Source organism: Gigantopelta aegis, chromosome 5, assembly GCF_016097555.1.
Source record: "Gigantopelta aegis isolate Gae_Host chromosome 5, Gae_host_genome, whole genome shotgun sequence".
NCBI lineage: Eukaryota > Metazoa > Mollusca > Gastropoda > Neomphalida > Peltospiridae > Gigantopelta > Gigantopelta aegis.
Genome location: NC_054703.1, coordinates 12866331 through 12880191, shown reverse-complemented (window position 1 = coordinate 12880191; position 13861 = coordinate 12866331). Strand labels below are relative to the sequence as shown.

The following is a 13861-nucleotide window of genomic DNA, read 5'->3' as shown; positions in this document are numbered from 1 at the left end:
AAAGCAAATACAGTGACATAACAAAACATTGTCTTGTGATTAAAATTTGACCAATCAAGATTATAAGAAGCAATATCTCCTGCGGAGAGATCATAAATTATCGTGCCAGCGATATCTCCTACAAAAGCCTTTAATGGATGATAATTAACAAAGCATTATTAAGAATACTTGGCAAGTGGCCAACATCACGTGGCAAATGGAATCAAAAAGACACAGATAGACCCATCGGATTGGTAGTTGCATTTTTTTAAACTTGTCTGTCAGAATTTTTACTCGCATATGTCGAGCGGACGAGTACTTTCTGCAACCCTGGCGAAACCATTTACACCCTACACGTAATCACACTATATGCAGGCAGCACATACCGTAAAGATACATAAATTGGAATGAGCAATCGACTGTCATTTGTATGTTTAAACGTCCTAGTTTGAAGAAAGCAAATACTAAGTATATAATGTAGTACTAAACAAGTTGACTGTTGTTTAACTTCATCAGCTCCTGGCTGTTGTTTAACTTCATCAGCTCCTGGCTACTGTTTAACTTCATCAGCACCTGGCTACTGCTTAACTTCATCAGCTCCTGGCTACTGCTTAACTTCATCAGCTCCTGGCTACTGCTTAACTTCATCAGCACCCTGGCTACTGCTTAACTCCATCAGCTCCTGGCTACTGTTTAACTCCATCAACTCCTGGCTACTGTTTAACTCCATCAACTCCTGGCTACTGTTTAACTCCATCAACTCCTGGCTACTGTTTAACTCCATCAACTCCTGGCAATTGGTCACTAATACAGTTTAAAGGCACAGATCCTAGTTTCAACCCGTAACAATGGACACTAAATTTGGTTAAGTTACAAACCTGTAACACATTTGGATAACGTTACAAAAGAGTGAAACAAGAGTCTGTGATGTTCAAACGGTGAAATTCCGTTAAAAATAGACTAAAACTCAACTCCACAACTGTTAGTTCTCAGATGCACGTGCGTTTTTAAAAAAAATTAAAAAGTGGATTTTGTGGTATTAGAAACATCAGGATACCAAGAAACACTTCAGTTGTACGGAAATGGATAATCCAAACAATAAAATATAAGTAAAGTTTGATTTCAGTGGTAATAAATGGCTGTAATAGTTAAAAATATGCCTTAGTGTTTAAAAACTAGGGTCTGTCCCTTTAAGAGCTATAGTGTTTAAAAACTAGGTTCTGTCCCTTTAAGAGCTATGGTGTTTAAAAACTAGGTTCTGTCCCTTTAAGAGCTATGGTGTTTAAAAACTAGGGTCTGTCCCTTTAAGAGCTATAGTGTTTAAAAACTAGGGTCTGTCCCTTTAACAGTTGATTGTATACGTGTATGTACAAGTATGCGGGACAAACTGACAAATTTAAGAAAGCAAGATTAATATAATGTAGTACTAAGAAAGTTGACTGTTGTGTAACTTCATCAGCTCCCAGCTTTTGGTCATGCAATCTGATTAAAATTAGCTCTACTAGGTCTACCAGTAGATCTAACAGCATTGCGTGGACTCCCATGTCCAGGTGACATTTCATCTATAAATAACAATTTAAATATTCGGGAGCATACAAATTCTAAAAATATCGGGCGAGACTATTTATGCAATAGATGAACGTGTTGGTTTATTTCAACATTAAAAAACAGTGGGGAAAGTGCAGTAATAAACTCTGGATTGTATACTAGTATGAACAGATTTTATGGCTATACCATCACGTGTTTTTTTTTCATCTTGAAACAAATTTTATATAAAAAAATTATATTACAATTAGTTTCCGGCATACTTCGTAATTGACCCGAATCATTTCGTATACCCTCAGCATAATACTGAATGTTTTCAAATTCTTTTGAAATCACTGGCATGATTTTGCAAGTAAGGTTTTGATTGGTCGAATGAAAGGTCAAGTAGACATGAGCTCCAACGGGCTGCTGCTAGATCCACATGTAATAGTGGAGCTCATTTTAATTAGATTGTTGGTCATGAATACAGCTTACCAGTTGATTTTATATGTGTATGTGGGCCAAACTGACAAATTTAAGAAAGCAAAATTAATGTAAAGTCAGGGCTCGAAACGGCCTGAGGCCAGGTCGCCAAATGCGACCCATGTCCTGTTTGAACGACTTAAATATTAAAAAACAATGGCGTGAGTCACCCAAATAATAATATCCTTTTTAGAGCTATAAGATATGAGTCACTGTTAATATTTATATTGCACATTAAAATCTTGCTCGTGGTTCGCTTACCATAATTTGCCGACATGCATTACTATTTTTTGGGCCACCATATTTTTTGGTGAGTTTCAAACCCTATAAAGTACTTACTCCAAAACATGACTGTTGTTTAACTTCATCACATCAAGCTTGTCGGTCATGCTCACAGATTCTGTGTCGCATCTCCGGGGACTTGATCCCGGTGATGCCCGTCTCGGGTTGTAGAAAGGAAACAGTAGGCCATCTAGTGGCAGATTGCTGCTAGTCAGTGAGCTCATGTTGGACATGATTATGCTAGGTGAACTGGTACCTAAGAAATATAATAATTATACGGTATTAAACGAGAATCCATTTGGTATTCAACATGTTTAAGTCCCGAGTGAAACAATTTTCAATTGTCACTGAGGTGTGACGTCAAAGTGTTACGTCGAGGTGTGACATCAAGGTGTTACGTTTAGGTTTTACGTCAAGATGTTTCATCGATGTGGGACGTTGAGGTGTTACATCGAGGTATTATGTCAAGATGTTACGTCGAGGTGAGACTTCGAAATGTTATGTCAAGATGTTACATCGAGGTGTGACGTTGAGATGTTATGTCGAGGTATGATGTCAAGATATGATGCCAAGGTGTGACATCGAAGTGTGATGTCAAGGTGTGACGTCGAGGTGTGACATCAAGGTGTTACGTCGAGGTTTGATGCCAAGGTGTTAGTCAAGGTATGACGTCGAGGTGTGACATTGGTATGGCATCAAGGTGTGAAATCGAGATGTGACGTCAAGGTGTGGCATCAAAGTATGATGCTGAGGTGTGACGTCGAGGTGTGATGTCAAGATGTTACGTCGAGGTGTGACATCCAAGGTGTGACGTCAAGATGTTATGTCCCACTTGACGTTCTAGTGAATGCAACACTTTGATAGGTACCAAGATATTTTAATAGTGATAGAAATAAGCAGAAATGTTCACTAGTCCACCAGTCACGTACATCTAGAAATCTACTTGTCTGCCAATATTTTCACTCGTCAAAATAAGTGGTTTGTTTTATTCAAGTACAAAGATGATGTTTTTGATTGCTCAGAAAGAAAGAAGGAAGGAAAGAAAGGAAAGAAAGAAATAAATAAAGAAAGAAAGAAAAGAAAGAAAGGAAAGAAAGAAAGAAAGAAGGAAAGAAAGAAAGAAAGAAAGAAAAGAAAGAAAGAAAGAAGGAAAGAAAGAAAAGAAAGAAAGAAAGAAAGAAGGAAAGAAAGAAAGAAAGAAAGAAAGAAAGAAGAAAGAAAGAAAGAAAGAAGGAAAGAAAGAAAGAAAAGAAAGAAAAGAAAGAAAGAAAGAAGGAAAGAAAGAAAAGAAAGAAAGAACGAAAGAAAGAAAGAAGGAAAGAAAGAAAAGAAAGAAAAGAACATATTGATTTTATTTAATGATACACATTTTATGTATGGTTATATGACGTAGGACATATGGTTATGAGCAACATAGATAAGAGAGAAAACCCACTATCACCACTTCATGGGCTACTCTTTTCGATTAGCAGCAAAAAATGTTTTATATGCACCATTCCACAGACAAGACAATACATACCACAGTCTTTGTTACATCAGTTATAGAGTGGAAACTATTAATAAAAATATACATGACATACTCTGCATTTAAACAATCATTGCAATGTCTACCACAGTCAGCTTTAGGCCTGCCTGTCCAATTTATAAAGCATATGAAATACTATTAAAACAATTGATGTCGTCGAAGTATAGTTTTAAGCTGCTAGTAAATACTTTGCAATTAGGTGTCACTGGGTGGTAAAAAATTGCATGAAGAAAAATAGCTCATTATTTGACTTTTTTCCTAACACTCAAAATGCCAGGCCTAGAAATGTGTGTATATACGTGTGTGAACAATACTGGCCAACTCAAGTGCAAAATCACGTTAATGGAAAAAGAAGTTTGTTTTGTTCAACAACACCACTAGAGCACATTGATTTCGCGTTAATGGAAAGTGGGCCTTGAAGGCATACTGTCACGGATTTAAGGACCTTATTTCTCTAAAAATAGATAATAAATAAAAATTACATTAATTGTTGGAAACCAAATCTAGCTATTGCATCACCTTAACTGAACCATGATGGAGTGAAATCCATGTCAACCCTCTCAGCAATTTTAGTTTTTGATTTATGGACCATTGCCATAATTCAATTATTTAAAAAAAATATCATTAATAAATGGAGTAAGGTGATTATGAAGATGGTTGAATAAAGTACATTTAGGGACAAATAATGTTCAGGTAATACTTTGTTAGACCATTAAATAGGTCAGTGATGTGTGACAATATTACGCCTTTAATTAGTAACATCAGAATCGTAAACCACAAACCTGAATCTGTGCTCCTATCATCCAGGTCATTGAGCATCGATTCAAGATCAGAATTACACGCAATATCGGATTGAGGACTTGAACACGCAAAGACACTGCTTCCCTGATGGAGATTCGAACCACCGTCGTTCTGTGAACACACGCACTCCTTACTAACGCCTCCATTCTGAACAACCTCGTCCACTACAGCCGGATACTCCACTCTCAACGCTGCCTCCAGAACAAGGCAATTCTTGAGGTTGTCAAACAAAATGCTCCACTTGACAGTATTGGGAAGCTGGGCATTCCGAAGATCGGTATACACGTTCCGTGATATGGCATCCACTTCAAGCAGATGTTGCGCCAACCTCCTGGGTTCCACTGTGCTTTGAATCAAACAAAATCCACATCTTTTACGACTTTCACTTTCTGTGTTGCTGGCTTGCTCTCGTAACGTTTCCTGTAGTATTTCCTCCAGCTGAGGGTGATCTTCCTTGATTGCTGGCAACACAACGCTGGTGAATTGTTCACTGCTGCATTTGTCGGCGATTCGTTTCAGAAGTTCTTCATTTCGCTCCCGTCTTGAAAGTCTCGTTGATGCAATGCTCTCTACATCGTCTTCAGTAAACACCCCCCCAGCCACTAGATGGTCGACAATGCCTTGAGGTGTCAGTATATCTTTGCGTAATCTATTGAAGTGCTTCTTTATTGCATTTAAATGTGGCTGATCCCTTGAACAAGTCTCACCTGCAGCAAGACAAAGAAAGAAAGAAAGGAATGTTTTGTGTAATGACACTACTAGAGCACATTCATTTATTAATCATCGGCTATTGGATGTCAAACATTTGGTAATTTTGACGTATAGTCTTAAGATAGGAAACCCGCTGATTTTTTCATTTGTAGCAAAGGATATTTTATATGATGCCAGTGTTCGAGATTAAAGTATCCCGATATTCCAGAATTTTAATTTTGGATACCAGACTTCAAGAACCCAATATCCCACTGGGATACCATATAATGTTGTTGTTTTATAATCCTGCATTTTTATTTTTTGCTGAAACAATGAAAGACGTCATTTACTGATGAAGTTAAGTAACAGTATTTTCAAGCTCGTACCCAGACTAATGCTATGCTGTAAAAATATTTCCCCCAACTCGTACCCAGTCTAATGCTACACTGGGGCAATAGCGGCGTAGCAATAGACTGGGAACCGCAATGTCACTATTGTTTTTGTTGGATGTTTCCTCCCTTCAAATTTTATTTGCGACATTGATTCCACATCTGCAGAAAATTGATACAGGTAGGTTTATCATTAGTAATGTCAGAAACACTTATAGATTACTGCTAAATATCAATTTATGTCAGTATTACTCACAAATAGATGCAGGAAATCTTTTTGCTGATTCTGTTTGTTTGCAAATTTCACGATTTCTATTGCGGCGTAGCAGTGGACTGGGAACGAGAACAGTGTTGTCCAAGTTTGTTACGATGTTATTTATGAATTTCATTTAAGTGGGATACTAAATTCTCAGGTGGGTTATCAGATTTTGAAATGTTAGTATTCAACTGGGATACTGCCCAAAATATTTAATCTCGAACACTGGCTGCTCAGGGCACACCTTGTACATGACCAAATTAGCCAATTCTGGCTGCTAATTGAAAAGAGTACCCCATGAAGTGGCGACAGTGGGTTTCCTCCCTCAATGGCCAATGCCATATAACTGTAAATAAAATGTGTTGAGTGCATCTTTAAATAAACCATTTCCTTCCATTACTGTTGAAAATACTTTGCATTAATGTTCCAACCAGTGCACCACAACTGGTATATCAAAGGCTGTGGTATGTGCTAACCTGTCTGTGGGATGGTGCATATAAAAGATCCCTTGATACTAATGGAAAAATGTAGTGGGTTTCATCTTTATGACTGCATCAAAAAGACCATAAGTTTGACGTCCAATAGCCAATGATTAATAAATCAATGGGCTCCAGTGGTGTCGTTAAACAAAACGACTCTCATTTAGCTACTGACGAGAAAATGTCAAATCACCAGTATGTCCATCTATCCCTGTCCATCCGAGCACTCAACCCCCCCCCCCCCCCCCCCCCCCCCCAAGAGTTTGATTGTTATTTCATAGTATTTTATATCAATGAAATAATTATACACTTGGAATTATAAAAATTAACATGACATTTTTTCAGGTTCATACAAGTATGAAATCACAGAACCGCTTTACACATTTATGCTTAAATGGCTCCGTGCCAACATATCACACCTAACGGGGTGCTGTGGTTCATATGTGCATGGACATCAAAAGTTATCACATATAATTTATAAATATTGTCGGACATATGGTTGCCTTAACCATATGTCCGACAATATTTATAAATTATATGTGATGGATGGATGGACAGATGGATGGATGGACAGACGGACAGATGGGAGGGGATTAGATGGATGGACAGATGATTGGGAATGGATGGATGGATGGATGAATGGGAATGGATGGATGGACAGATGCCAGAGATGGATGGATGGAGGGATGGATGGATGGACAGATGGATGGAAATGGACGGACGGATGGATGGTTGGATGGATGGCTGGGAGTGGATGGAAGGATGGATGGGTGGCACATGGATAGGAATCAATGGATGGATGGATGGACAAATGAATGGATGGATGGACAAATGAATGGATGGATATATGGATGGAAATGGATGGACAGATGAATAGACAAACCGATGGATTAATGGATGGACAGATGGATTGGTGGACAGGTGGATCAGAATGAATGGATGGACAGAGGGATAGATGGACAGACTGGTGGATGAATGGATGGATGGACAGATGGATAGATGGACAGACTGGTGGATAAATGGATGGACAGAGGAATAGATGGACATACTGGTGGATGGATGGATGGATGGACAGAGGGATAGACAGACAGACCAATGGATGAATGGATGGACAGACCAACTGATGGGTGGCTGGCTTGTTGGACACATGGACAGACAGATGAATGGATGGATGAATGGACTGGATGGATGGATCTTTTAACATACCATCTGATTTTCCACCGGGTCCCATTTCAAGCATAGACGTGTAGCACATGTGGACCTTGGAGATGTAACTCTCAAAATTATCATGTGTCCTCTTCGTATGAGCAAGAAACTGGTCTAACATTGTCACATCGCCGCAACTCTGCAGCTTAGAAGTGATTACATCGGCAGATCTTCCCATGTATTCACCCAGCCGAACCAGGCACCGTGAGATGTGTTCCCCAAAGATGGAAATGAACTGTTTCTGAGTTCCGTCTGAAACATGGTCGAGCCGTAAACGCGGAATGACGTATCGCTCTAGAATGGCCGAGCAGGACAAGACATCGGTGCCCATAACTCAGTCTGTTTCAGTCTAGAACTGTGAAAAAAATAAATAATAATAATAATAAAAAATAAAAAAATTGATATATAGAGGTTATTACCAGAGTGTTTTTCGGTATCGTCAATATCATATATTAGGAATAAAAATTGTATTATGCGAGCCCTTGGCGAGTATAATACATTATTTTTATTCCTAGTATATGATATTGACGATACCGAAATACACGAGGGTAATAATCTCTTTATCATATAAGCTCAAGCTTAATACAACGTGTTTCTGTAAACTGTACACCCAACTTTTATTCCAGTCCGCCATTACTAGATATTCAAATGACGTAAGAATATGTGGCATGGTGTATTTTTGAATGGAAAAAGTGTGCACATCGTTTTTTCGGTTCATACTTGCATGAACCAAAAAATAATTGCGGTCAAATCTTATAATTAAATTTATATGCATACTTTAACAATACATCACTTAATTTATTTTGTCTAGCTTTAAATACGCCTGTAGTATTGTTTGTGTAAACTTCATTGAAACTTATGTCGCGTAGGAATGCAAACTTTCATTCACTATTATTTGAATCAGGAGATTTTTTGTAAATGACGTCATTTGGTAAATGACGTAATGTTGATAAGCGACGCCATTTCCTCTAGCTGCTGTATGTTTTTTACAGACCATTTAGTTATATTGGAAGGAATTGTCCTATTCGTGTTTAGTTTATATTTTATGAAAGTGAATGAAGGAAAACGTGACTACCATTTATGCTGTCGGTTAAACCGTTTAATTTTCGCCAAAAGCTGTACAACATCGTTTACAAGTAAGTTACAGGCGTGAAGTTTCCTACATGTTTTCTTTGGCCACCGACCGAGTCTCATGTCATGATTAGCGAAGAGGTTGTTGTTGTTTTTAATGAATGCGTATAGATCTACATGTCTACTCTGCTATAGCATTTTCCATTAATTTATTGTATACATTTTTTTTATATTACTTTTGTAGCTTTCATGGTTGCCTGAATAATCCGACTTGTTGCACAAAAGTAGTGCGAGTCGGTGGGGTAGTAGGCGTGGCTTAAAATGTTTCGGTTCATCGAGATATGAACAAACAAAAAAGTAAGCACCTCTGGACCAATCAGATTGCCGTAAAGTGTATAGACGTAAAGAAAATTTAATTATTTGACCATAAATATGTAGCTCGACCAATTTAACACCCGTAACGGAAAAAGAAGACAAGTTGTGTTATATTATTTAGTTTTGATGGTAGAAAAACTATATTTTATTTCTGGGTCATTCCGTGTCAAATCACCAAAAAACCCAGATATTTTAAACCCGACCGTCTCAGATTTTTATCAAACTTGGTATACTTATTGATTGGGATCCCACAGCACTAAATTCAAAATTTTAGGCCAATCGGACCAGTGGTGTGGGAGATTTCGCCCCCCAAATTTTGAGATTTTCGGCCAAACTACTGGAACTACTGGGCCAATCTTCATAAAATTGGTATTGTTGGAAAGGCAATTTGACATGGATTCCAAATCTGCCATTATTGTTCAGATTGGAGAATGTTGGGGTACACTGACCATTTGACCTTTGTTATGACCTTGAAATTGACCGTGTGGATCACGTGACCTTGACATGACCTTTCTTGTAATTTAATCTCCCACATGTTAACTAAAACATATAAAAGTTTCAGAGGTGTAATATTCTTTGTTTAGCAGCAATACACATTCAAAAGTTGCATGTCCATGAAAATAACACCTTTTCTGCCACCAACGTCTGATTAGCTATACTGAAGTAAACCCGAATGACCAATTCCTGATGCTAGGAATCACCATTTCTCTTGAACACCGAGTACCGTATTTGACCGGAAATAAGCCCATGTCTTTGAATAAGCCCCCCTCCGTTTTGATAGCATTTAAGAAATTAGGCCCTCATTCGTAAATAAGCCCACCCCCAACTTCGTCACCTTATAAATAACACGAAATTGCAAGTTTGCTCAAAGTTTATTTAAATGGTCATACCTCCTGCAGATAATTAAACACAAATGTAACACAATATTTTACCACCAGTGAGATTTAGCAGTCTAACAATAACAGTGTGTAAAATTGTTTTCAATTTCATGCCTGCAGTATTTCTTTGAAGTATCCAAGCCCAAGTATGAACTAAAAACCAATGTCTATTTTTACCACCACACTGGGTCCGCAGTTAATGCTAATTAAGCAAATAAAATATTCTGATTGGCTAAGAACAATGACCTTAGATTGACAATTTTTTGTAGTGTAAGCTGGCTGCCTGTGTCAGAAACGTGTATACACTATTGAGTTTGTTGTTAATTGATGTTGTTTTAAGTCTTCTCAGCATTAAATTTTTGATGTAAATAAACCTCACTGGTAAGTAATTGTAACACAGAAGGTGTGTTTCTGATAATTAGATACTAGTAAAAAAACCCACAATTTAATTAATAAACAATTATTATTTATTAATAACAAATGGAACACTAATTAATAGATATGCTACTGAACGTTTTTTGTTTTCTTCCTAGTTCATTTAATTATTATTATTTATTTTAATTATTATCATTTTTTTCTCTCAACAAAACTGGCCCCTTGTCTGGGAATAAGCCCACCCCATGCTAAGCTCACAATGAGTTGTCTTGGCCCCCTGGGCTTATTTCCGGTCAAATACGGTAATACATTGTAGGCTACTCCCTTCATTGCCTTCTCACCAGTTCAGCAGTCACAGAATCATTCAGTCACCCACTTCCAACATAGTCTTGTAATTCTAGTATCATCCTTTTTACTCAGAGAGTACATCCGTCGAGAAGATGCAATAGAAGGTGTATCATCTCCATGCTCTTCTGAAATGTCCTCAACTAGCCCAACCCATGCCTCATTGTCATACAGACAACAAACATAGCTTTGCTTCTTGGCTTCAATGGGAGGATCCTCTGGTAACTGACATATCATCCTTAGAATCCTGGACAGATACTAGTTCTGGTGGGTCACTCTGCAGGCTCAGCTTGTAGGCATGCATCTTTGACTTAGACACATTGGGTCTGTGTAGGGATGCTGCAAACTGGCCTTTGTCAGCAACCTCTTCACCGTCCCCCCAATTCCATCACAGGCACTTTTGCTGTGGCTTGTCGCAAAAAAGTTCCATTCACCTTCCAACCCAAAGTCCTCTTCATGATGGCACAGGTTAACAAAATTGTTCTTATTTTTATACTGTCCAGCACAGCCGTCAGTGAAATAATGGATCTTTTTCACATGAGGAAACTCAGTCTGAAGGTATGGAATAACAACACTCAAGAAAGCATACACAGTTACAGTTGAGTGCTCCCTAGTGTCACTCACTACACAAATGTTACGGTGTTCGAGGGTTCCATCAGCCAACCTGCAGTATGCCACAAAATGATGTAAGGTAGCCTGTTTATTTTCCCAGTGGAAACTCTGAATCTCATCCTGAACAACGTACGAGAAATTTTCCACAAAATCACCTTGCAGGACAAAGTCATTGCTTTCCTAAATATTAAATCTAGCCCTGAAAACCCTTTCAGTAAAGTTAAGCAGGTCAGAAAACTAAAATGGCAGCAGAGTACATGTATCATTGCCAAAGGCCAACAAGCCTTGGGTATTTGGGTCAAACTTTTCAAGTATAAATCAGTTAATGTCAAGGTAGACCTTGTTCACACTCTGTGCTGAAGACTGGGTGTACAAATACATTATGTAGTACATCACTGGATGAAGTCTTGTTCAAAACCATTGGCAAGGCCATATGACGTGACAAAATGACTTAAAAGGTTTTATGAAGAAAACATAATACTTACATATCAACATCTGACATAGTGTCCAACTTGAAAGCTTCAGATTGTCAAAGAAATGCAGATCAAGAAACTTCTTTGTCTTAAACTTCTAATTGCCATGTGCTCAATGGGGATTTCCCCAGGGGATTTCAAAGAGTACCTGACATGCCTAAAGCCACGCTTCCTGTTAACCCTTTGGGCCTGATTGTGTAGAATCTCTCATGCCATTTGGCATCTTTTCATATCCTTCAGGCATTCCTTCAGACATGTCAGGTTGATTTTGACTCCAAAGATGAGTTTTTGGTCTCAGAGAAGTCTATACATGTAGAAAATGTACATTGTAATGCATTGTATCAATCATCCATGCAGGTATGCATTTTAAAAATCTATATTGTGGCTAAACAAAAAAGATTACACCTCTGAAACTTTTATATGTTTTAGTTAACATGTGGGAGATTAAATTACAAGAAAGGTCATTTCAAGGTCATGTCATCCACACGGTCAATTTCAAGGTCATAACAAAGGTCAAATGGTCAGTGTACCCCAACATTCTCCAATCTGAACAATAATGGCAGAGTTGGAATCCTTGTTAAATTGCCTTTCCAACAATACCAATTTTATGAAGATTGGCCCAGTAGTTCCTGAGATATGAGGGTTCAAAGGTTGGCGGCCACGCCCATTTTTGCAGAAAATCTGAAACTTTGGGGGGGGGGGCTGTATCTCCCACACCACTGGTTCAATTGGCCTAAAATTTCGGATTTGGTGCTGTGGGATCCCAATCAACAAGTATACCAAGTTTCATAAAAATCTGAGACGGTCGGGTTTAACCCATTGGGTGATTTGACACAGAAAGACCCTTCTTCTTTATTTTCTTGATTACTATTAATATGAAATGAGTTCAGGAATTATCCGTCAAATTGAATTGATTTTCCAGTGTTACATATTTGAAACGTTACGGGTGTTACACATTATGTCATTTTAAGTTTTTACTTAAGTAAAATCATAAAAATAAATGTTCAATCCATAACTATGTATAAATGTACATGTATATAGTTGTTTGCATTATTGTAGCTTACTATCAACAACGGCGTTTGGAAAAAAAAAAAAACCCTGATATATATGAAATTATTGTATGCAAAAATCCATACTGATCTACTACAAAACATTAGAATGATCTGAAATGAATTGGCTATACAAATTTTATAATTCTAAGCAAGAAAATGTAAGTAGAGTACAATATAATAATTATGAAAGGTTATATTGGCCAAAATGTTTTACAAAATATCTAAACACTCAAGATATTCACTTTAACGACAAGGCAGTTTATATGTCAGTTCAGTATATTTTAATGTTTCTTTCAAATTATGTTGTTTTGGTAAGTCCTGAAGGTGACACTTGTCAATCATTAAAACTCTCAAGAAAAAAATTAAAATTCAGAAAAGCCACCTGACAATGTCAATCGGCGAAGCGTATTCATGTTTCAAAGAAGATAACCCTGCAGTCAATATTGGGCGTACAAAATGTTTTGAACTCCGTCCTATTCACGTGCTTCCAGCAGCCGACATGCAAAAAACCCCAGTGCCTTTGTTTATATCACGAGAATATCATTATGATTCTTGATTGTTTGTCCAAGAAGGTCTCAAATGTGTTTCATCCATATTTACAGGATTTCATTGCTCAATGTGTTTGTGATGCAACATCAAAGACATGCATGAATAATGACTGTGAAACATGTTGTGATGGGAAACTATTTATTGAGGCATTTGAATCAAAGTTTTGAAAGCAAACCCTGATGTAACGACCATCCAAATATTTAGTGATGGAGCAGCATCACAGTTCAAAAACAAATTCATATTTAGATTTTTGACGACAGTCAAGGCAACACTCGGCATCACAGTGGAATTGAATTTTTTTGCTTCTTTCCATGGTAAAGGTCCCGTTGATGGGATTGGTGGTACTGTTAAGTGTACTGTTGAATGCTGTGTTCGAACCCGCAAAGTGATTGTACAGGATGCAAGTTCATTTGTTAAGGCTGCAGAAATGTGCAATATCAATATTGAAGTTGAGGAAGTAACACAAAATGTCATGGATCAATGTTTCAAAAGATCCCTTGTATGAGACTTGTGGAAG

General features: G+C 37.7%; 1 protein-coding gene across 2 annotated transcripts in view; it reads right to left on the bottom strand.

Annotated features, from left to right (window-relative positions):
* The window catches only part of LOC121373789, a 36552-nt gene that overhangs the window by 17119 nt on the left and 5572 nt on the right, over positions 1-13861 (bottom strand). For both annotated transcript variants that reach the window (XM_041500549.1, XM_041500550.1), the window contains 3 exons: positions 7615-7969; positions 4576-5301; positions 2326-2524 (listed from right to left, as the gene is read on the bottom strand). In XM_041500549.1, the coding sequence (XP_041356483.1) occupies positions 2326-2524; positions 4576-5301; positions 7615-7945 (1256 nt within the window). In that variant the 5' untranslated portion in view covers positions 7946-7969. The remainder of the gene's footprint in view (positions 1-2325; positions 2525-4575; positions 5302-7614; positions 7970-13861) is intronic.